Genomic DNA, 24,396 nt, shown 5'->3' with positions numbered 1-24,396 from the left:
ACAGATGAGATGATGAATGGATAGATGGATGGGTAGATAAGGGAGGTAAGGCAAACCTTTCTTCATTTCCTGTCCATAATCACATTGGAAAAGAGTCAGATGAACTTGGTAAAAATTTTCTCACCTCTTAATCCATTAAAAACCTGATTTCTCCCCCAAGACCTTAGGCCTGCTTTCCTCCCTGCTGACACACCAGTCTCAGCAAAGAACTCACATTGAATTCCTCTCTGAAGAGCTTATTGTCGTCAGCCATTCTCCGGTTAATCTCTTCTTCCAGCTTGTCCACGGGCAGGGGTGGATACTTCCTGTTGGTGCTTGGGGACCTGGCCAGAAGTGGCATGCTCTGTGGCTCTGCAGTGCACAAGGGGGAACGTTGGTCAGGGGCCCTGGGAACTAGCCCTTCTCTGGAGACTAAACCGGGGACTCTAATTCATGGACTGAGCCTCCAAGAACTAGGGCTGCTCCCTTCAAGTCTTTTTATTTTTCCTATTAGGATAAGGAAATCCTCAATTTCTTGATTTTCTTCTTCATGAAGGTTCCCCATGCCATTAAAGGGTTCCTTAAAGAGTTCCTTACCCACATCCTCAGTGCGGCCATTGGACAAGCGGAAAGAATTGGAATGGCTCCCAGCTTGCTTGTATTTCTTAAACCTAATGAGAAAATGTTCATAGTGAAAAACTAAGCACAGAGGCAGAAGAGACCAATCATTGGCTTTGTATTTCCACTTATCAATTCAGCCTTTCTAAATTTCCTTCACCAAATAAACAGGCTCCTTTAGAGATGGGTCCCGTACATGCTGAACAACTCCATTCCATGGTGCTCCTGCTCACCCTCAGCACACTAGAATCCAAGCCAGGTAACACCACCAGTATATTCTAGCTTGTGGCTCTGTGCAGCTCCAGTTCCAGAACTCACTGGAGATCACAGCCATACCAGGTGAAAAAGGGATGAGTGGGAAGAACATAGTGTGTGTGGGGGGTGGGGGGGACCTAGGAGGTGGGGTAGATAAAACTATCCATATCAAACAAAAATTCTGGTATTTTCCCAGTGCAACCAGGGAAAAGCCCAGAACTTCAGATTGGATGGGCACAGATCTGGCCTCAAGTCTCCTGCAGAATAATGGACATATGACAAATCACAGGGATGTACAAGGTCCCCCTCTCTTTATCCCTGTAGAAGAACAGAAGGGGCACACACAACAGCTTAAGCCAAAGATAAGGGCAGAGTTAAACCCAGTTAGTCAGGGCAGTAACACGACCAGGAGAACAACAAATACACTTCCCTTTTTTCTCCTGTGGATTCCCCTTTCATGTTTTTGTTCTCTTGAATAGCATTACCTAGAGGACCCTGAGAGTCAGCAAGGGGAACCCTATATAACTTACATGGTTTAATTCAGCATTCCAGGGTTTGGGGAACAAAGCCCCAATCAGAAATAACGTAGGTCTTTATTAAGCATAAAATCTCCATCAGGGCACTTTTAAGGGTTGCTTCAACAGGGCTAGATATGAAGACCGTAAACAGCTATCAGTAATAACAGATTGTAGCTTCTTTCCTCGCCCTCTAAATCACCATCCTGGACTTTAGGTTGGAGTGGAGTTGGGGGGCTTGATTTGGACAGGTCAAAGGGTAGGGGACTGGGTCTTGAGGAAGGCTATGTAGAGCTTTTAAACCATTTCTAAGTAGAATTTGAATCTTAGGAGCACTATCATGAGTCATTCCCCTATATCCTACTTATTGTCCTTACCCTACTGTCTTCTGGACTGTGTGGGCTTGAGACCTGAGGTTACTGAAATAAGAGTCCACGAGAATGGAGAAGCATTAGCTCATATGCTCACCTTAACATGTACAGAACTATGATTATGAACACGATCACTAGCAGAAAGGACAGGGCCACCATCACTGCAATAATTGGAGTCTTATCTGAAATTGAAAGAACAAAACATGTCATTACCATTATATGCAAGAGAGGGCTCAAGTTGGCTGCTCAGGTCATGGACAGAGTGACTGAGAGCAAAAGGAAAACACTTCCCACTGCTACCTCATCTCTGACCTATACATTTGTTTTCTAACTGTCCTCCTGCATTTGAATAAAAGCTCTTTGAAGGCAGAGATTGTGTTTTGTCCATTGTTATAGAGCTTAAAACAGTGCTTAGTACATAAAAAATGACTATTTGAAAGCATGAACATATCCGATCCTGATGTTAATCTGAGTATGAGGGCTAACAATGTACTCTCTCCCCAGCTTCAATGGGCTCCATCTAGAGGAAGATGGGAAAGATAGGAAAAAAGGACAATTTTCCAATCATAAACCCAAATGGTTTCCTGGCACAGAAAATTCTGTTCCTGATTAAAGCAAGGAGACATTAGATCCCCAAACACTATGTATCCAAAATGCTGGGCACCCTTTTCTACCTCTTTCCACAGCCACCTTTTACAAGAACCCCAACTGGAGCAATATCTGGCTGAGAGATATATCAGAAGGCAGGCCCTTGGATTTCCATTCCATAGGGTCTAGCTTCCTTTCCACCTAATACTTGTAGCCTTCTTTCTCATGGCAGCTGACCAAGTGATGACTCATCCTCCTCTACTCTTATGCCCCCACCACAAACTATACAACCAGTCTGAGTTTGTAACTATCTTCACCATTTTTGCTCCTGCTAAAAGGGAGGATGAATCCCTCCCGTGTGAAAGTCAATGCTGTCACACATGCTATGGATTACATCCATTACTGTCACCTCAAAGACTTGTCTTCTTGACCTCATTTACCCTCCTCCAGTCACCAACAGCCCTAGGCTTCATTCAGAGTTAACTTCTCACAAGATAGTCATTTTCTCTAATTCTTTACCCTCCAGGTACTCCTTATCCCCAGTGTTCCATATAAACTGCTCATCAAGGACACCAACAAATAACGTGTTCCAAAATCCAATGGAAACATTCCCATCCTCATCTGATTCAACCTCTTAGCAGCATTCATTAAAAAAATTATTAATGGACAAGCAATTGTATGCCAGGCACTGTTCTAAACCCTGGGAACAGAAAAGCAATCAAGCAGAGAAGTAACAGAGAGTCTACATTCTGGAGGAAGTTGGCGGTGGAGGGATACTTTGCACCTATTATTATTTATAAATAATAAATACATTATTTCAAATAGGGATAGGTGCTATGAAGAAAAGAACAGTAGAATTGATCCAAGATAGTGGCAGAGTAGGTGAAGGGACACTAACCTCCTCTCAGGATCAAACTGAAATTACAACTAAGTTATAGAACAATAAACCTTAATAACTAACTGAAGACTAGTTGAACAGAAGACTTATAACCAAGGATTTACAGAAGCCACATCGAGACTGGCAGGAAGGGCAGATGTGAGAAAAGGGTAGGCCTTGCACCCATGCGCATTAGCTGATAATCTAAAGGGATAGCTCAGGTGCAAAGGTACGCTCTGAGGAGCAAGGGGTCCCAATGCCAGAGCTGGGAAGAGGCGCCCATATATTATTTGGATATGAAAATCATCAGGGATTCTGTCTGCCAGGGAGAGACAAGAGTGTGCTACAAACCCAGGTACACAAAATCTCATTCATAGGCACTCACCCTGGGCTCCAGTGAAGAAAAGGAAGCTCAGAGGTTTGTGTGGCTTTGGGGAGAAAACTAAATGAACAGCTGCCAAGGTTCCTATGCTGAGTCCTTTACTCATACCACCAACAGATGCCATCTTTCCTGGGTCAAGCACTCCCCTCCACACTGTATCAGCCTAAGGGAATGTACTAGCCCCACTCTCCTGACTCCCTGTGGCCCTGCCATGCAGAGTTCCCCTTCTTCCACATGGCTAAATCTTGGTATATTTTAGCCTGATAAATTCTGCTGGCTTCACTGTAACAACTCCCTGAGACCCTGCCCCACCACAAAAATCCCCAGGCCCCCAGTGGGTGGCAGCTGGCCTTGGTGTACCCTGAGACTTTTGCTTAATAGCCTCAAATCCAGCACTGATGCCAAGTCTGAATCTGTATCAACCTGGAGAACACCACTCACCCCTCCCTGGTAACTCATTAAGAACCTACCTCACACAACTAGCCTAACAGGCAGCTGGTGGTGGATCTCAGGATGCCTTGGGCCTTTTGCTGACCTGCCCCCAGACTTGGTGCTGGTGGAAGCCAGACTTGGTATGCAACTTGCTTTCTCCTATGCACACCCAGGCCCAGGAGAGGCAATTACAAACTGTGGATCACTTTGTAGTTCCAAACGGGTAGTCCGGGGCCAGTCACAGGAAGTGCCTGGCATTGACTTGCACCCAAGAGGCCTCAGAATCAACACACTGGTGGTGGGCTTCAGACCACATGAGAGTATGATCCAACTGGCTCCACAAGTGGCATACCCAGAGGGAGTTCTTGGCAGGCAGCAGATCCTGCAGGGGTGAATTCCATATACAGCTCATACACTGTGGTTAGGGTTGATCCTTATATCAGCTAGCCTGACAGTCAACCCCACCCATGGATGTGTCAACAGCAATCAAGACTCAACTACAACAGGAGGGCTCACATAATCCACACAAGGCAGATTTCTGGAGCACCCAGCACAGGTGATCAGGGATACTGCAGCACTGAGCTCCAAAGATACCTACATAAGGCCACAATACCAAGATGGGGGGCACAACACATCTACCTAATATACAGAAACAAAAACAGAGAGGCAGACAAAATAGGGAGACAAAAAAGCATGCCCCAAATGAAAAGAGAGGAGAAATCCTCAGAAGAAGTGAATGAAATGGAGGCAAACAATCTACATTATATACAGTTCAAAACAATGATTATAAGGATGCTCAAGGAACTTAGGGGAAGAATAGATAAACTCAGTAAAACTTAAAGAGATAGTAAACATAAAAAAGGACAGAAATCATACAAAAGCAGTCAGAAATGAAGAATATAGTATCTGAAATGAAGACTATCCTAGATGTAATCAACAGCAGGTTAGATGAAGCAGAGGAATGAATCAGTGATTTGAAAGACAAGGTAGTGGAAAACAATCAGAGCAGCAAAAAGAAAAAAGAACTTTAAAAAATGAGGATAGTTTAAGGGACTTCTGAGACAACATCAAATGTAATAATAGCTGCATCACAGGGGTACCAGCAGGAGTTGAAAGAGAGCGAGAGATTGAGAATCTATTAAAGTAATAACCAAAAACTTCCCTAACCTGGTGAAGGAAAAAAGATGCAAAAGTCCAGAAAGGCAGAGAGTCCCAAACAAGATAAATGCAAAAAGGCCCACACCAAGACTCATTATAATTACAATGGCAAAGGTTAAAGACAATGAGAAAATCTTTAAATTAGCAAGAGAAAGATAATACCTACAAGGGAGTTCCCATAAGACTGTCAGGTGATTTCTCAACAGAAAGCAGGCCAGAAAGAATTGGCATGAAATATTCAAGGTGATAAAAAGCAAAGACCTACAATCAAGACTACCCGGCAAGGCTGTAATTTAAAATTGAAGGAGAAATAAAGAGCTTTACAGACATGGAAAAGCTAAAAGAATTCATTACCACCAAATTAATACTACAAAAAATGTTAAAGGGTCTTCTTTTAAAAAAGAAAGAGAGGAACATAACTATAAAGAATAAAATGGCAATAAATATGTACCTCTCAATCACTTTAAATGTAAATGGATTAAATGTATTAATCAAAAGACACAGAGGGGAGCTGAATGCATAAGAAGACCCATACACAGAGTCTTGTTTGTATGGAAATAATAAATAATAATACAAGAATATACTCTGTGTTTCACATACTTACAACTGTAAACCTACTTTTGCCTCACCTTGTATATGCTGCCTACAAAAGACCCATGTCAGATGGAAGGTTACACACCAGACTGAAAGTAAAAAATTAGAAAAAGATAGTTCACGTGAAATGAAATGAAAGAGAAAGCCAGGATAGCAATTTACATTAGACAGAATAGACTTTAAAACAAAGGCTGTAATGAGACAAAAAAAATTACCTAATGATAAAGGGATCAATCCAACAAGGGCATGTAACTCTTATAATCATTTTTGTACTCAACACAGGAGCACCTAAATATATAAAGCAAATATTGATGCATATAAGGCGAGAAATCTACAGTAAAAGAGCCATAGTAGAGGATTTTAACACCCCAGTGACATCAATGGATAGACGTTTCAGACAGAAAAGAAACAAGAAAACAGTGGCCTTAAAGGACACACTAGATCAGATGGATTTAATTGATATTTTCAGAGCATTTCACCCGAAAGCAGAAGAATATACATTCTTTTTAAGTGCACATGAAACATTTTCCAGGACAGATCACATGTTAGGATGCAAAACAAGTCTCAATAGATTTAAGAAGACTGAAATCATATCAAGCATCTTCTCTGACTACAATACTATGAAATTAGAAATCTATTCCAAGAAAAAACCCCTGAAAAACATATAAGCACATGGGGGGACCAAATAATATATTACTAAACAATGAATGGGTTAACAATAAAATCAAGGAAAAAAATTAAAAAATACCTTGAGACAAATGAAAATTGAAACATAAAAAAACAAAATCTATGGGACACAGAGAAATCAGTCTTAAGAGGGAAATTCATAACATTACAGATCTAACTCTAGAAACAAAAAATATCTCAACTAAACAATCTAATCTTGCATCTAAAGGAATCAGAAAAAGAACAACAAAACCAAAGTGAGAAAAAATTAAATAATAAATATCAGAGCAGAAATAAAATAAATTAAAATCATAAATGAAAGAGAACAATAGATACCACAGAAATACAAAGAATTATAAGAAAATATTATGAACAACTATATGCCAAACACTGGACAACCTGGAAGAAACAGATAAATTCCTAGAAACATACAATCTTCCTCAACTGAATCAAAAAGATACAGCTATCTGAACAGATCAATTACAACTAATGAAATAAAAAAACTCCCAACAAGCAAAAGTCCTGGACCAAATGGTTTCACAGGTGAATATTACCAAACATTCAAAGATGAACTATCCTTCTCAAACTATTCCAAAAAATTTGAAAGGAGGGAAGACTCCCATACTTATTTGACAAGGCCAGGATTATCCTAATTCCAAAACCAGATAAAGTCACTACAAAGAAAAAAAAAATTACAGGCCAATTTCCTGATGAACAGACATGCAAAAATCCTCAACAAAATGGCAGCAAACCAAATTCAGTAATACATTAAAAAGATCATACATCATGATCAAGTGGAGTTATTCCTGGAATGCAAGGTTGACACAATATCCGTAAATCAGTTGATGGGATACACCACATAAACAAAATGAAGGATAAATCATGTGATCATACCAATACATGCAGAAAAAGCATTTGACAAAAGCCAGTACCCATTTATGAGAAAAATTCTCAGCAAAGTGGGAACAGAGGTAACATACCTAAACATAAGAAAGGCTATATATGACAAACCACAGCTAACATCAAACTCAATGAAGAAAAACCAGAAGTGCTTCCCTTAAGATCAGGAACAAGACAGAGCTGTCCACTTTCACCACTCTACTTTCAACACAGTACTGGAAGTTGTAGCCACAGCAATCAGAAATTAAATACATCTAAATTGAAAATGAAAAAGTAAAACTGTCATTATTTGCAGATGACATGGTACTGTATGCAGAGAACCCGAAGGATTCCACCAAAAAACCAGTAGACCTGGTAAGTTCAGTAAAGTAGTTAGATACAAAATCAATATCTAGAAATGGTTGCGTTTTTATACACCAATAGTGAACTATCAGAAAGAAAAACTAAGAAAACAATCTCATTCACAATTGCATCAAACAAAATAAAACACCTAGGAATAAATTTAACCAATGAGGTAAAAGACCAGTACTCAGAAAAGTGTAAGACACTGAAAAAAGAAATTAAAGAAGATATTGTACAAGTAAGTGGAAGCATATACCATACTCATGGACGGGAGGAATTAACATCATTAAAATGTCCATGCTACCCAAGGCAATCTATAGATTCAATGCAATTCCTATCAAAATAGCAATAGTGTATTTCACAGAACCAGAATAATCCAAAAATTCTATGGAACCACAAAAGACCCCAAATAGCCAGAGCAATCTTAAGAAAGAACAAAGTTGGAGGTGTCATGCAACCTGGTATCAAATTATATATTCTACAAGGTTATAGTAAACAAAACAGCATGGTACTAGCAAAACAAAAAAACAAAAACAAAAAAACAACAACACACAGGCACATAAATCAATGGAACAGAATAGAGAGCTCAGAAATAAACTCATACCTATATAATCAATTAATATTTGACAAAGGAGGCAAGAACATATAACAGGGTCTATTATAGTTTATTCAATTAATGGTGTTGGAAAAATTGGACAGATATCATGCAAAAAAATGAAACTAGACTACTTCTTATACCATATACAACAATAAACTCAAAATGGATTAAAGACTTAAATGTAAGACTCAAAACCATAAAACCTGTAGAAGAAAACATAGGTAGCAAAATCCCTGACATTTCTCTTAGCAATATTTTTCTGATGTATCTCCTGAGACAAGGGGGATATATCTATCCCCAAAAACCAAATGAAACTGATCAAACTAAAAAGGTTTTGCACAACAAAGGAAACCATCAACAAAACAAAAAGACAACTTACCAAATGGGAGAAGATATTTGCCAATGATAAATCCATTAAAGGGTTAATCTCCAAAATTTATAAAGAACTCATATAAACTGACCACCAAAAAAAACCACAAAAAAACAACAATCCAATTAAAACATGGGCCAAGAACCTAAACAGACACTTCTCCAAAGAGGATATACACATACATGGCCAAGAGCCATTAGACATGGCCAAGAGCCATTAGACAAGATGCTCAATGTCACTAATCATCAGAGAAATGCGAACTAAAACCACAAAGAGATACCACCTCACACCTGTCAGAATGGCTATCGTCAATAAATCAACAAACAACAAGTGCTGGTGAGGATGCAAAGAAAAGGGAACCCTCATGCACTATTAGTGGGAATGTAGACTGGTGCAGCTGTTACAGGGTGCAGCCAAGAGGGGGGACCCCAAATAGGCATTTGAAATGGGGTCCAGAACTTAAGGTGTCCAGGAGATTTTAAGATGTCTCCATCCCCCCCAACCCAGGGTGTGGGTTGGGGGAAGGGACAAATGGAGCAGGGCCATTGAGATCTGTTTTGCATAGCAACAGCCTTGCAGCTACCCTCTGGCGTGGTCATTTCACATGTCTATAGCTTTTGGCTGGTCGCTTAGATATGTTAAATAGCTGTGATCATCTCTGAGCCAGGGGAATGGAAGTAACTTCCCCACCAACATGTGACTGGGGCAGATCCCCCCAAGCTACAGCGCCTGCGTGGAAGCTCGGAGAAGATTGGCTCCAGGACATGGGGCCACACCTGCCCAGACTCATGATGGCCGCCCAGTAAAGCTGGAAGGATACGAGTTCCAGCATGTGAAGCCGAGTGTGGGAGGAGTCGGAAATGAGGCTGCAGAGGAAGATTGGCCGTGCGGATTTAAAACCCAGACTTGGTGGCCATCAGAAAAAAGAGAACCACGTGGCTTTGGCAGAGTGGGGACTCTTCCCCTTCCCGCAGCCCTGAGGGGGAGAACCACGCGGCTTTGGCAGAGTGGGGACTCTCCCCTTCCCGCAGCCCTGAAAGGGAGAACCACGAAGCCTGGACAGAGCAGGGACCCCCGCAGCTTTAGAAGGGGGAACCACCACCTGGTTTTAGCAGAGATCCTGGTGACTCAGCCGAGGGTGCCGGGAACCCAGGGAGGTCTCCCAGTCGAGAAGGAGGACTAACTAAGAACCAGAGGACTGTCTGAGCCATGGACTTCGTTTTCCTTCCCTGAGATACGGTACTCTGGACTGGGCAAAGGGGGAAGGAAGGAAGGACTGTGTCTGTTTGTGGGTGTTTTGGGGGGACTTTGGGATTTTTGATAAAGACATTAGGTCACTACTTTAAGTTTGTATAGCATTAAATAAACATTTCCTTTCCTTTTCACAAATCTCTGGCATTGAGAGATGTCTTTCCTCTGGCGGCGGACATAACGGACCCGGGGCCTTCTTTCAATAATAGTATATTGTCCCAGGTCCCCCCCTTGTCTGTTCTGTAACACAGCCACTGTGAAAACAGTATGGACGGTTTGTGAAAAAAATTAAAAATGGAACTGCTTTATGACTCAGTGATTCTACTTCTGGGTATTTATCTGAAGAAATCCAAAACACTAATGCAAAATACATGCACCCGATGTTCAATGCAGCATTATTTACAACAGTCAAAACATGGAAGCAACACAAGCTCCCATCAATAGACTAGTGGATAAAAATGCTGTGGTACATATATATACAATGGAATTTTACTTGGCCACGAGAAAGAATAAAATCTTACTATTTGCGACAGTACAGATGGACCTAGAGGGTATTATACTGAGTGAAATACGTGAGTCAGAGAAAGACAAATACTATATGATTTCACTTACATGTGGACTCTAAAGAACAAAATAAGCAAACAACATAGAAACAGACTCACAGAGAACAGATTGATGGTTGTGGGGGGTACAGACTGCATGAAAAGGATGAAGGGGAGGGATTAAGAAGTACAAATTGCTGGTTGTAAAATAGTCACAGGGATATAAAACACAGCCTAGGAAATATAGTTAATATTTTAATGACTACGTATGGCACCAGGTGGATACCGGAAATGCTGGGGGGAGCACTATGTGAAGTGTAAGATTATCTGAACTCTGTTATACACCTGAAACTAATCCAAAATAACATTGAGTATAAACTGTAATTTAAAAAAATAAATAAAACACCATTAACTTTTTTAAAAAAGAAAGGAACAGTAGGGGAGTAGGGAATGGTGGGTTAAAGTGGGCAGTGACTAGCTATTTTAGAGTAGTCTGGGAAGGTGTAAAGTGGTTATGAGGTCCATATAATGTGAAGTGAACCATGCAAAGACTGGACAAAGAGCTTTCTAGGCACAGGAACAGCAAGCATCATAGCCCTTAGGAGCTTGGCAGGTTCAAGAAATAGCACAAAACCCAATTTTGATAAAGTGTGGCTGGAGAAGTAGGCAAGGGCCTGAACACTTAGGGGTCTGTAGACCATGGTACTGAGTGTGGATTTAATTCTGAATGTTATAAGAAACACTATGTGATTGGAGAGCTTTGAACAGGGGAGAGAAATAACTGGATTTACATTCTTTTAAAAGTTCAACTAGCTATATGACTCATAAACAGCCATCGTGAAGTGGGAGGTAATACTAGCAGAATATGGTCTTATGGATGCCAAGAACAGAGTTTTTCAGGAAGGAAGGAGTAATCAGCTCAATCACATATTAATGACAGATTAAGTAGGATGAAGACAGAGAAGTGAAAGTGAATTTAAAGGGATACAGAGAAAAGGAGCAGCACGTGGGAGGGAGATGTGGGGTGGAAGTTTCTTTTTTAAGAGATGGAAGATATACTATACTTCTCTGTTGATGACAATTTTCAACACACCCTGGTGTGTGCCTCTTATCTTAAAATGAGTATTCAAACTAGCTGATTACTCCCTTCTCTTTAAAGAACTTTCCTCTCTTCGCTTCCACAACAAAGCACTCTTCTGATTTTCCTTCTATCTCTTAGCTGCTCTGTCACATTTCCTTTGCTAGTTGCTCTTCCAACACCAGATCTTTAAATGTCTGGTTTCCTCAGGGCTCTGTCCTTGGTACTTTTCTCTATACTCTATGCAGCTTATGTGATCAGACGGCTGTAAACAGAAATGATATGCTACCAATTCCCATATGTGCAGCGCTTGATTAGACCTCGCTTCTGAGCCTACATGCCATCTCTACTTTAAATTTCACAGGCAACGCAAACTTGCTGCCTAAAATGTTTCCCTTACCATTCAATAAGCTAGCAAAGACATCCACCCATCCTGTTGTTCAAGTAAGAAATGTGGAACTCCCCTTGACTTCTTCCTCAGGCTCATCTTCTATATCTAACCCAGATGCAAGTGATATGTTTTCAGGCTAAAACAAACATCTTATATTTGTTTGATTTTTTTCCATTCTGTTGCCATCACTATAGTCTAAATCTTTATCCTTCTTCATCTAGATCATAGTAATAAGCCTCTCTCCCCTGCAAAGCAGGCAGAGTGATCTCTAAGAAAGCCAATCATATGGTGTTCCTCTCATTAAAACATTTGGATGGTTTCCCAAGCCTTTAGAAGAAATCTAATAATCTTGTTTAATGTTTTTTAAATTAATTAATTTATTTTTAGAGAGAAGAGAAGGGAGGGAGAAAGAAAGGGAGAGAAACATCAGTGTGTGGTTGCCTCTCACATGGTCCCCACTGGGGACCTGGCCTGCAACCCAGGCATGTGCCTTGACCAGGAATCAAACCGGTGACCCTTTGATTCACAGCCCGAGCTCAATCCACTGAGCTATACCAGCCAGGGCAGAAATCTAATATTCTTGCTCTGGCCCATAACAACCTCCCCTAGCCCTTGCTTACTCTATCTCCTGCCACTTTTTCCTTGCTATTTAAACTTCAGCCACTAGTGTCTTTCCATACCAAGTTCCTTCCTTTCTTAGGCCTGTGAATGTGTGATTCCTTCTGCTTTTAAACCGCCTCCTTCCATCTTTGCCTGGCTAACTCCAAGTCATCTACTTCTCATTTTAAGTGTTACTTTTCCTAGAGAAATCTCTTCCGCTTCTTAATACTAAATTATGATCCTAAATCTGTGTTTCCTTATTTCTAAAATTAGTTATTCTGAAGATTAAGTGATCCATATAAAGTTCTTGGCACAGTGACAAGCACATGTGATGAAGTCTATCCAGAAAAAGTCCAGTCATTGTTGACATGATGAGAATGGTTTGCACCACATCCATGTAACCTGGCAGGCAAGGAGAGTGGACTGGAATGCAAACACGTGAACAATGATGACTTCACTGTACTAGTCATGGGAGCAGTAGACACTATTGAGTGAGCATGTGTATTGTGTGGCCATTGCATTCAAAGTGACTGGGCAGGTAAAGCAATGAACTGGCATCAAATTTTGCATTAAGCTTGAACATTTCTCTGCGGAAACTATATGCATGATTCAGAAGGTCACAGCTATGGGCAATTGGTGATTGGCAGCTTCATCACGACAATGCACCCGCTCGTGCATCATGCAGAATTTTTTGTGAAACATCAAATCACCCAGGTGACTTGGACCCCCTACAGTACATATTTGACGCCCTGTGACTTCTGGCTTTTCCCCAAACTAAAATCACCTTTGAAAGGGAAGAAATTTCAGACTGTCAATGTGACTCAGGAAAATACAATAGGGCAGCTGATGGTAATTGGGAGAATTGTGTGAGGTCCCAACAGGCCTACTTTGAAGGGGACTGAGGCATCATTGATCTAAGAACAATGTTTCTTATATCTTGTATCTTCTTTAATAACTTTCTCTATTTTTCATATTACATAGATCGATACCTTATGGACAGACCTCGTACTATTATGTACTCAGTCAATGTTAGCCAGGATTCTTTATTATTCTCACAGAGCACTCTGTTATTTCCCTTGATATTGCCTCTGTTATTACCTCTCACACTTTGTAATTTTATATATATACGTGTGTGTATATTTATTTGAGTTTAGTTGATTAATGAGTGTCCCTTCTTTAAACCATAAATTCTATAAGGACAAGCATTTCATACCTACTTTATTTCTCACCATATACCTAAAACCTAGCACAGAATTTCAGCCACAGTTGGCAATAAATACTGGACTACACTAAGTGAATGAATAAACAAATTAATGATTGATATATCACTAAATATATCTTTATTAAATGCCAAACAGAGGGCTATATAGCGAGTATTAAAAGAATTTAAAACATCTAGCTTGAGATGTTTTATAACGCAGTCTAAAACATCCCTTGAGATAGTTAGCTGAATCAATAATTTTACTTATTTCTCTTCCCAAAAGGGCACTGAAATAATATAAGAAACATAAACATACTAATGAACTAAAAGCATGTTGAGAAGGCAGCAAAGGATGACATCAGTAGACCAAAAACTCAGAGATTTATGGGAGGCAAAACAGATGGGACTGGACTGCTGAAGAGACCTACCAGAGCTGAAGAACCTGTATTTGAGAGGTAAGTACTGGTTCTAATAGTCTGGGCCTGGAAACACATCAAGCTCAGATTCACCTGGGAGTGGGGATGAAAGTGAGCATCGGTGTAGGAGGATGGTATTTAACCAAAGGCTTGCCAAAGCAGATTCCGTACACCCACAAGCTGAGTAACAAGTAGTGGTGTCTCATCTAGGTTCAGATGGAAAAACACGGCTTTATCAAGAGTGGGGGCAGGGGAGGTTGGCACAGAGAGTACTGATTATTCTTTAAAAAAAATGCTGTGTGTGTGTGTGTGTGTGTATTTAAACTTTTTATTATGGGAGACTTACACCAGATTAAAGTGAACACCACAGTAAGCCACTATGTACTTATCCTTCACTTCAACATTACCACTATATGCCAGTTTTTTAAATCTATACCAGGGTTTCTCAACCTTGCACTAATGAAATTTTGGGCTAGATAATTCTCTGTTGTGGAGAGCTGTCATGGGCACTATAAAATGTTTAAGAATATACCTGGCCTCTACTTACTAGATGCCAGAAGCAAACCAATTGTGATGACCAAAACATCATCTCTAGACATTGCCCAACTGTCCTCTAAGGGAAAATTTGCCCTGAGTTGAGAACTACTGTTCCATATCCATCCCACTGGAGTATTTTAAAGCAGATCTGAGACATACCATAGCAACTATAATTAGTGTGCCTCACTAAGAGATAAGAATTCTTAACACAATTATAACACCATCATCACATTTGAAAAGCAACACAAATTCCTAAATATAATCTAATATTCAGTTACTTTTTAAATATCCCTGATTGTCTCATACACCCTTTTACTCTTTTGGTTAGAATTGACATCTAGAGACGATCTATATATTGCATACAATTGCTAGGTACACTAAGTCCACAAAGCGTTTCCTGGGGCCCTGAAGACAGAGATAATTCTAGGAAGCTGCAAGAGATGAAAGGGAAAGAGAAAAGGTAGTTATGCCTAGAGGATAACTGTGTCCAACTTCCTAATCCATAACTGGACCCCTAGTTTAGGATATGTCCCTGTTTGTCCTCCTGAAGGGACACCTACTGTGAGCACAATCCAGTCCAGTAAATGTCCCAGAGCAAAGCTTAACTACAGCCCTACAGGTGACCTTCACAAAAACTAAGGACAGCAATGATAGTCCTGGGAAGAAGAGGCAATACAAAAAACAGAATAATCTTTTAAAAATGTACTGCAATTTGTACAAGAGAGCACTGTTAATTTTTTTTTAAAGCCACACTATAAAACAAGGAGCAATCTCACACCTGTCAGGATGGCCACTGTTAAAACAACAACAGAAAATAACAGGTGTTGGCCAGAATGTGGCGAAATTGGAACCTTGTGCATTGCTGGTGGACATGTAAAATAGCACACAAAAGAATAAAAATAAAATTACCACATGATCTAGTAATTCCACTTCTAGGTTTATGCCCAAAAGAATTTAAAGCAGGGTCTTGAAGCCCCAGCCAGTGTGGCTCATTTGGCTGGGCGTCATTCCACAAACCAAAAAGTTGCAGGTTCCACTTGCAGTCAGGGTACATGCCTGGGTTACAGGTTCGGTCCCTGTGGTCATGTATGGAAGGCAATTAATTGATGTTTCTCTCCCTTTCTTTCTCCCTCCACTCTCCTCTCTCTCTCTTAAAAAAAATTTATAAAGCAGAGTCTTGAAGAGATATTTGCACACCCATGTTCATAGCAGCATTAGTCACAACAGCTAAAATGCAGAAGCAACCAATTTTCCACTGATGGATGAGCAAATAAGCAAAATATGGTATATACATAATGGAATATTTTCAGCATTAAAAAGGAAGAGAATTCTGACACAAACAACAGAACCTTGAGGATACTGTGCTAAGTAAATGTCAGTCAGACACACAAAAACCCCAAATACTGTATGATTCCACTTACAGGATATAACTAGAAGAGCCAAATTCAGAGACAGAAAGCAGAATAGTAGTTGCCAGGGGCTGGGGTAAGGGGAAACTGGGAAGTGATTGTTTAATAGGTCTGGAGATCCAATTTTACAAGATAAAAAAGGTTATGGAGATGGATAGTGGTGATGGTTGCAAAACAGTGTCCATGAACTAACTCAACACCAATGAACTGTACACTTAAACATGGTTAAAACAGTACACTTTGTATGTATTTTACCATTTGTAGCATTGTGACAATAAACAATGGGGGGAGACAGAGCAATCTGAGAATTAAAAAAAGAGTTCTTAGAAAACTAAAACATGATTAGGGGAAAAACAATCTCGACAGAAAGGCTGAAAAGGAGAAGAGACATAACGAAATAAATCAGTATCGTGAAAGGCCAAATCATGGAAGTTCCCAGAACACAGAGCAAGCAGTAAGAGTGAGAGAGAAACTGTGAGAGCAATGAGACAAGCTAGACATATCTAGGAGTTCTAGTATCCATTCAATAGGCATTCCCAAAAAAGAAAACAGTAAAAAAACAAGGGAAGAAATTATACAAGAAAGTTCTGAGTTATCAGGCCGAAAGAAACCATACAATTTGAAAATACTGAAGAAAAAGATCTTTACCTAGATGCATCCTGACAAAACTTTAGAAAATTTGGATTGAAATCAACCAACCATAAACCATCCATAAAAACTTCCAACAGAAGAAAGAAGGTTCTCTACAGAGAAATGAGAATCAAATTCACATATGATTGCTTATCTAAAATACCACTGCTAGAAATCAGTGGTGTACTATCAAGTTCTTAGGAAGGACTTGGAACCTAGAGTTATTTACCCAGCCAAATTTTTATTTTAGTGTAAGGTCAAAAGAAAGCCATCTCCGAAGCTTGGGGCTTTAGGGTCAGACAGCCTGAGGGTTCGAATCTCTACTTTCCTACTTAGTAGCAGTGTGACAATCTCTTGGAACCACTGTAGCTTTATGAAATGCAAATATGAGTATATGATCCTTCTACACCCTTTACAGTTAACGTAAGATTTAAAAGAAGCAACATTTGCAAAGTGCCTGATAGATACGAAGGGGGAAGATTTGGCCTCGGTATCCAGAAGCTCACACAGACCAGCTTCCTAGCCTCAGGCAGGTCTCTAGAACAGAGAAACTACTTCCCAAAAGTAGCCCATTGCTTGTTCCCCCCTGCTTTTAAATTATATTTTATTGTTTATGCTATTACAGTTGCCCCAGTTTTTCCTCCTTTCCCCCTTTCACCCACCCCGCCACTCCCTCAGGCAATCTCCACACTGTCGTCCACGCCCAAGATCACCTGGATTTTCGTGTTCTTCAGCTAATCCCTTCCCCTTTTTTCAGCCAGTCCCCACCTCCTCCCTCTCCTCTTACAGCTGTCAGTTTGTTCCATGTAACTATGCCTCTGATTCTATTTTGATCATTAGTTTATTTTGTTCATTAGATTCCACATAGAAGTGAGATCATATGGTATTTGTCTTTCACTGGCTAGCTTATTTTCTAGGTCCATCCATACTGCCGTAGAAGGTGAGTTCCTTCTTTTTTACTGCTGTGTAGTATTCCATTGTGTAAATATACCACAGTTTTTTATCCACTCATCTAGTTATGGGCACTTAGGCTGTTTCCAGATCTTGGCTATTGTAAATAACCCTGATATAACACAAGATATATTCTTTTGAATTGGTGTTTCAGATCACCACTTGTTTTTATGAATAACATTTTATTGGAGGACAGCCACATTCATTTATTTACATACTGTCTATAGTGGTTTTTGCACTACAAAGGTAAAGCTGAGTAGATGTAACAGAGATAGTACGGTTGAAAAACTGAAAATTATTTATTTTCTGGCCCTTGATAGAAAAAGTTTGCTAAACCCTGATCTAGAATGTTATTACCACTTCTCCTCTTATAAGATTTTAGCTCAGATATCACTTTTTGGTAATTGATTATTTCTTGTACGTCCATAATACTATGTACCTACTCTGCTATAACTCATAACATTGAATTAAGGTAAATGATTATGTGGCTATTAAATTACAAACTTCTTGAGGGCATGGATTCAATATCAACCCTGGTATCTTTAATTCAATAAATATATCTTGAGTGGCAGTTGTGTCAGGCAGGTCCTAAGAATATGGTAGTGAACAAATCAAAATTCCTTGTCCTTATAAAGCTTTTATTAGTAGAGGAGACAGGACAACAGATAACTAAAGAAACATATAATAAGGGTAGTGATAAGTGCCATGAAGAAAAATAGTAAGGCATGGCAAAAGAGGGAATGGGGAGAGGTGTTCTGTGATATAAGATTGGGGGGTGGGGGTCAGAAAAAGTCCTGAATGAATAGATAAAGTATCAGGAACACAACCACAGGCAATATAAGAAGAGTCAGCTAGACAGATAACTCAGAAATTAATAAAAATTATTAATGAATTAAATAAATATTTAAGCACTTATGTAGCAGGCACAGAGCTAAGTACCACACACATATCATTCAATTATTGTAAAAGCCTAAGATACCATTATTAACCCTATTTTTATGGATAAGAAAACTGAACAGAGAGATTAACTTGCCCATATTACACATCTGCAAATCTGAAGCAAGACCACATAGTTGCGCTATTCTCCAGGCTCTTCATAAACTACAGGACCAACAGCACTAATTCTCATCAAAGTCAGATTTTTATATCTTGACATCTCAATTACATCCACAATTTTTTAAAGGTTTTATTTATTTTTAGAGAGAGGATAAGGGATGGAGAAAGAGAAGGAAAGAAACATCAATGTGTGGTTGCCTCTCACATGGCCCCCACTGGGGACCTGGCCTGCTGCAACCTAGGCATGTGCCCTAGACTGGGAATCGAACCAGCAATCCTTTGGTTTGCAGCCCATGCTCAATCCACTGAGCTACACCAGCCAGGGCCATCCACATTCTTTTTTAGTCCTTACCTGAAGACATTTTTATTGATTTTTAAAGAGAGAAGTGTGTGTGTGGTGGTGACGGGGGGAGATGGGGGAAGAGAGACATCAACTGGGTGCCTCCTGTATATGACCTGATCAAGGATCGAACCTACAACTTTTTGGTGCACAGGATGATGCTCCAACCAACTGAGCCACCCAGCCAGGGAACATCCACATTTTTGGTACAGTTAAAGACAACGCAGATAGTAAAGATGTCCCTAGGCCTCTGTGAGGAAAGGAGACCTAGATCTATTATGAAAATAGAAGAACTTGCAGCTACCTATATCAAATCTCAGACTTAGAGACAGGCTCAGGATAAAGTCACCCTTCTAGGGTTCCTCTCAAACTGGACAGACTCATCCTCTCATCAGGCTTGCCTTGGTCTAGGTCCTCTGGAGACGCAGCTTTGCATGGTGCAGGCAGGTGCAGGCAAGGTAGGCACACTGGCCCAGTCCTTGTTGCCTGCTCCCCCAATCCATTCTAGCAAAATTCCACTTCCTAGACTTAGGCCAGGGGTCAACATTTCAAAAATATTAAAATGGTGTTTTGGGACTACAGATGTCTATTTGCTATAACCCCTTTCCAAGATCAAAAGATCATATTATTCTAAGGGCTGGTAAGTAGACAGACGAGTCAACTAAGCCATACTTTGGTCAACTATAAAGATAATCAGTAAATTTAAACCCATACTCCTCTAGCCTTATGCTAAGGCCCATTTACTTGTCTTATTCCCATACTTTTTGGTAGAAGTATTTATCAACTCACAAAGGCAGAAATGTAATGCTGTTTTAAGTGCTTCCTGTTGGCTCTAAAAACAGCAAAAGTTACCAGGTTGCCTTAAGAGGCCAAACCACTGGGCTGAGCACATTCACTTGTTGGCTAGGGCCAAATTACCATTCAGAAGCCTTAATTTATACTGCCCATCTACCTTCTCTAAGGCCTCTGGAGTTATATTTCATTAAAAAAACAATCTGACCATGTTACTTCCTTATCATCACTAGGAGACGCCACGGCTCCTGAGCTCAACGTACCACCAGGCCCATTCTGCTGGGGGGCTACCTCTGGCTACTCTCCACCTCATGCACACCAACTGTGCACTGTTCCTCAAACACATGACCTGCTCTTTCATGTCTCCTTGCTTTTATCCTATTTGGTACATCCTCATTTTCTTCAGTTACCATATTAATTTAAACTGCCCAAAGCTCACCTCCGTGCCTCGTTCCCACTCTCCAGGTACAACAATAAGTCTTTTAAGCTCTCTCACAGCACTTTATATGTTATATCCAATAGCATGTAGCTCAGTGGACTTTTTGGTTCTTGGTGATCACGTTTCTTACATGAGACATTTTTCTTTCTGGGATCCTCAGCATTCAACAAGTGTTGAATACATTATTAAAAGTGTTTTTAGGGAAAGCTGTCATAAATGGAGGTCACAATAATAATGTCACTTACTATGATAACCCAAAAATACCTCTTTAACCAAGAATGTTGACCCCTTTCTAGACTGCAATTCTAGCAAAGTATTGAAGGAAAAAGATGGGGGAGCAGGTGATCTAATCTGATAGCTGAGAAACTTTAAGAAGTCCCTGGGATTCAATAGAACGTTTATCCTGCCCAGTTCTAGAACTTTGCAGCTCAAAGACTCCCTCATAAATATTAGAAGAAACTATTTCCAGATTTGAAAAAAAGTTAAAGAAAAGATTATAGCAGGTCCTCGATATAAATAACATTGTTTCATTCAATGTCATTTCATTATAGCATTGATGCTATATAGTCTAGGAACTGAGTTTTGTTATACATAGCAGAACCTATCGGTAGTGTTAAGTAAGGACTTAAAGTACATCTAAAATAATTTAAAGTATGCTTAACAGCTTTATCCAATGTTCTTTTTTTCTCTTCTTTTGTTGTTCAAGTACAGTTGTCTCCATTTTCCCCCATCATTCCACCTCCACCCCACAGTGTTCTTGCTCTTTAACAAATATCAGTTATAAGGTCTTCATGTAAAAATACTATTATAAAAAATATGAAAATAAAAAGTAGGTTATGGAAAGTTTTGTTTAAAATGTGTGGGGCAGAAAGTTAGGTAACGTCTATAGTTGTGCTGGCATGGTTGGTTCCTAGATGACCTTGCCTTAGGAGCTGCCTTGCACATCAGCTTCCAGGAACCCTAGGAGTGTCCTTGTTTCCGAGAATTCTGAATGGCTAAGATTCCCGATCTCCTTAGTCTGCCATCTAATAGTAACAGTAACGGTGGTGATGGTAGTAGGTAGCAATGTACCAGAAACACTAGCTAAGCAACTGCTACGTGCCAACCTAGCACTAGGCCAAGCACTTTGTGTTACTTCATTCCTCACAACAGCCCTATGAAGAAAATTCGATCCCTATCCTATTTTGCAAATGGTTAAATGAGGCTCAGGGAAGTTAAACACCCATCCCACCCTACTGGTAACTGGTAGAGTCGAGAACACACAAACCCAGGTAGTTTAGCTCTAAAGCCCATGCTTTTTTAAAACCACTGCGTACACTGCCTCTCCAAATATTCCACTATGCCACTCACTCCCTAGCCTGTGTACATATATTAAAATCATTCAACAGCATTTTCTTAGATGGGAAAATCTCTATTTATGAATGGGAGAATGTATCACTATCTTGCTCAAACTTCATGGGAATAGTATTAGATGTTACAGATTCTCCTTGAGGACCAATGAACCTATTCCACCAGCTGCTGGGAGGATTAGTAGTTAATGGCTCTCAGTCAAGTTCTTCCCTAGGAATTACCCTTGACCTGAGAGTAGCCTGACCCAGGGGAGAAGCTCCCACTACCCGCAATTCCAGCTCCAGAGCTTCCTGTGGGACCAGCTGAGGCCTTTCTGCTTTTGCTCTGACTGTATGACATCTCATTTCCTCTCTCTACCCAATAATACTGCCTTTACTGCCTCACAGGTGCTATAGAGAGAAAATACTTCCCAATAAACTTGCTGCATGCAAATCTCTGTCTCAGAGTTTGTTTTCCCTAGAACAAAACTAATAAAATTGAGATGCAAAGCTATGTGAAGACTAAATAACAGCTAGAGAGTATACTTATGACCACTGACTTCATGGTGAAGAAGTACTTGGTAGATAATGCCAGAAGTGAATGTATTCATTACTATATATTACATAAATCATCCAAATTAACACCAGTAAAAATGCTTTAGAAAAACAAAGAACTGGTAACAAAAGGACAAATATTGTATGATTCCACTTAAATTAGGTACCTAGAATAGTGAAATCCATAAAGAGAGAAAGCAGAATGGCGGTTATCAGGGACTAAGGGAAGGAGAAGCGTGGTAAGTGTTTAATGGGTCACAGAGTTGCAGTCTAGGATGACACAGAGTTGCAGTCTGGGATGACAAAAAAGTTCTGGAGATGAATGGTTGGTGGTGGTTGCACAACAATGTGAATGACAATGACCTGTACAGTTAAAATGTCAAATTTTATATTATGTATATTTTAAATTACGTATATATGTAAATTACTTTGGAATATATTTTTAAAAAATACACACAAGAAAATATCAGTTTTTGGACTTCAAAAGAAAGGAAGGAAAGTTGCCTGCCTCCCTTCCTCTATTTATTTTTCTTTCTGCTTTGACAATTAAAACACCCGCCATGCCTTGGCCAGTGTGGCTCAGTGGGTTGGAGCACCCTCCCATAAACCAAAAGGTCTCAGGTTCAATTCCCAGTCAGGACACATGCCTAGGTTGCAGGTTCCTCCTGTTGGGGTGAGATCAGACTGCATAGGAGAGGCAACTGATCTTAGATGTTTCTCTCTCACATGGATGTTTCTGTGGCATTCTCTCTCTCCCTTCCTTCCCCGGCCATTGCTGTTCAAAAGCATCACAAAGGCCAGTACATAATAAAAACATATAATCTTTAAGTGAATCTGCATAGAAATAATTTGCTCAGCAAACCCATTATAACACAAATATTTCAAAACAATTGCCTCATTTCTCAAAAAGCATTTGCCTTTAAATATTGAATGTGACATCAAAATTCACAGCAATACTGCCCTGACCCAGGCTAGTCTCAATAGGTTGAGCATTGTCCCAGGGAACGAAAGTCAGTTCCCTGTTAGGGCTTATACCTAAGCCATCGGTTGTCCCCGGTTGGGGCTTATGAGACAGGCAACCAGTTAATGCTTCTCACACACACTGATGTTTCTCTTCCTCTTTCTCTCCCTGTCTTCCTCTCTCTTTAAAAAGTTAAAAAAACATTTTTTAATTTAGGAAAGAAAAGGAAGTTCGTTCAATAAAAATAGTTTTTATAGTAATACTATAAGATCTGCTCTGGTAAAATTGTCATTACATATGGGGCTTTAGCAACTTCTGAGAATATGTACACCTCTTCATTTTTTTAGTCAAAGGTAATAATAAAAAATTATTTTTTTAATTTAAAAGGAGATTTATTATATTAGTATGTCACAGTTAGCAATAATCTTTATAATTAGTGTAATTTTATGTCTTCTTAATCACAATATTGAAACTATTCAAATCCATATTAGTTACCTAGGTAAAACAGGGATATATCTAGGGCAAGAGAAAGGCTGAATATTGAGAAAATAAACACTAAGCAGAAGGAATCACAGATCCTATGTTTAATCTTGAAACCTACCACTTTGTCTTTTGACTTTATTGTATGATTGATTAAAAGAGCAGTTTTAGGGAGAAAATATAAGTATCTGCTCCAATGTAAATTTGTAAACTTCTACATTTAGTAGTCAGAATCTGGTAAGAGCAAGAATAGCCAGGATACTGCATTAATCCAATCTAGTTAAGCTCAAAAACTGAGGGAACTCTGTACGTAGTATGGAGACACCTTATTATTCCACACCAAATATGGTGGCAGATGCACAACACATAAAGGGTTAGAGTAACTACTTTTCTGATTCAAAAGCTCCCTACTTAGAGGGACTTCATAAGCCTTTTAAATGTTCCATTACTTAATTATGCAGGAAAAAAATGTGCATGGTTAAATAATGGAATTAGAAAAAAATACCTCAAAAAGTTTGATCTGGTAAAAATAGGAAATCATGATGAGAAATATTATTTCACAGATTAGCATTTTCTAAACTCAAATGCAATTTTCATTTCTTAGACTGATTTTTCTTTCTCTTATGCTCTTTGTAGCTTGACTGTTGTCCTAGGCAAAATGTGCCACTTCTACAGATATGAACCCAAATCCTTTTTTCTCTGATGATCAGGGATTTGGCAGTACTGCTTACACCACTGACACAGCATCTCCAGTCACAGCGGCTTTACCCTAAAAGATGAGAATCCATAAAATC

General features: G+C 39.7%; 1 protein-coding gene across 3 annotated transcripts in view; it reads right to left on the bottom strand.

The window, feature by feature from the left end:
• The window catches only part of PTPRA (protein tyrosine phosphatase receptor type A), a 142,266-nt gene that overhangs the window by 38,818 nt on the left and 79,052 nt on the right, over positions 1-24,396 (bottom strand). For all 3 annotated transcript variants that reach the window (XM_045833085.1, XM_045833087.1, XM_045833088.1), the window contains 3 exons: positions 1,836-1,920; positions 577-650; positions 215-351 (listed from right to left, as the gene is read on the bottom strand). In XM_045833085.1, coding sequence (XP_045689041.1) covers positions 215-351; positions 577-650; positions 1,836-1,920 — 296 coding nt within the window. Of the gene's footprint in view, positions 1-214; positions 352-576; positions 651-1,835; positions 1,921-24,396 lie in introns of those variants that run through there.

The sequence above is a fragment of the Phyllostomus hastatus genome, unplaced genomic scaffold, assembly GCF_019186645.2.
Source record: "Phyllostomus hastatus isolate PE091 unplaced genomic scaffold, TTU_PhHast_1.1 phas_contig_17, whole genome shotgun sequence".
Taxonomy (NCBI): domain Eukaryota; kingdom Metazoa; phylum Chordata; class Mammalia; order Chiroptera; family Phyllostomidae; genus Phyllostomus; species Phyllostomus hastatus.
Note: the sequence above shows the minus strand (reverse complement) of the source record. Positions and strands in the feature narration are given on the sequence as shown.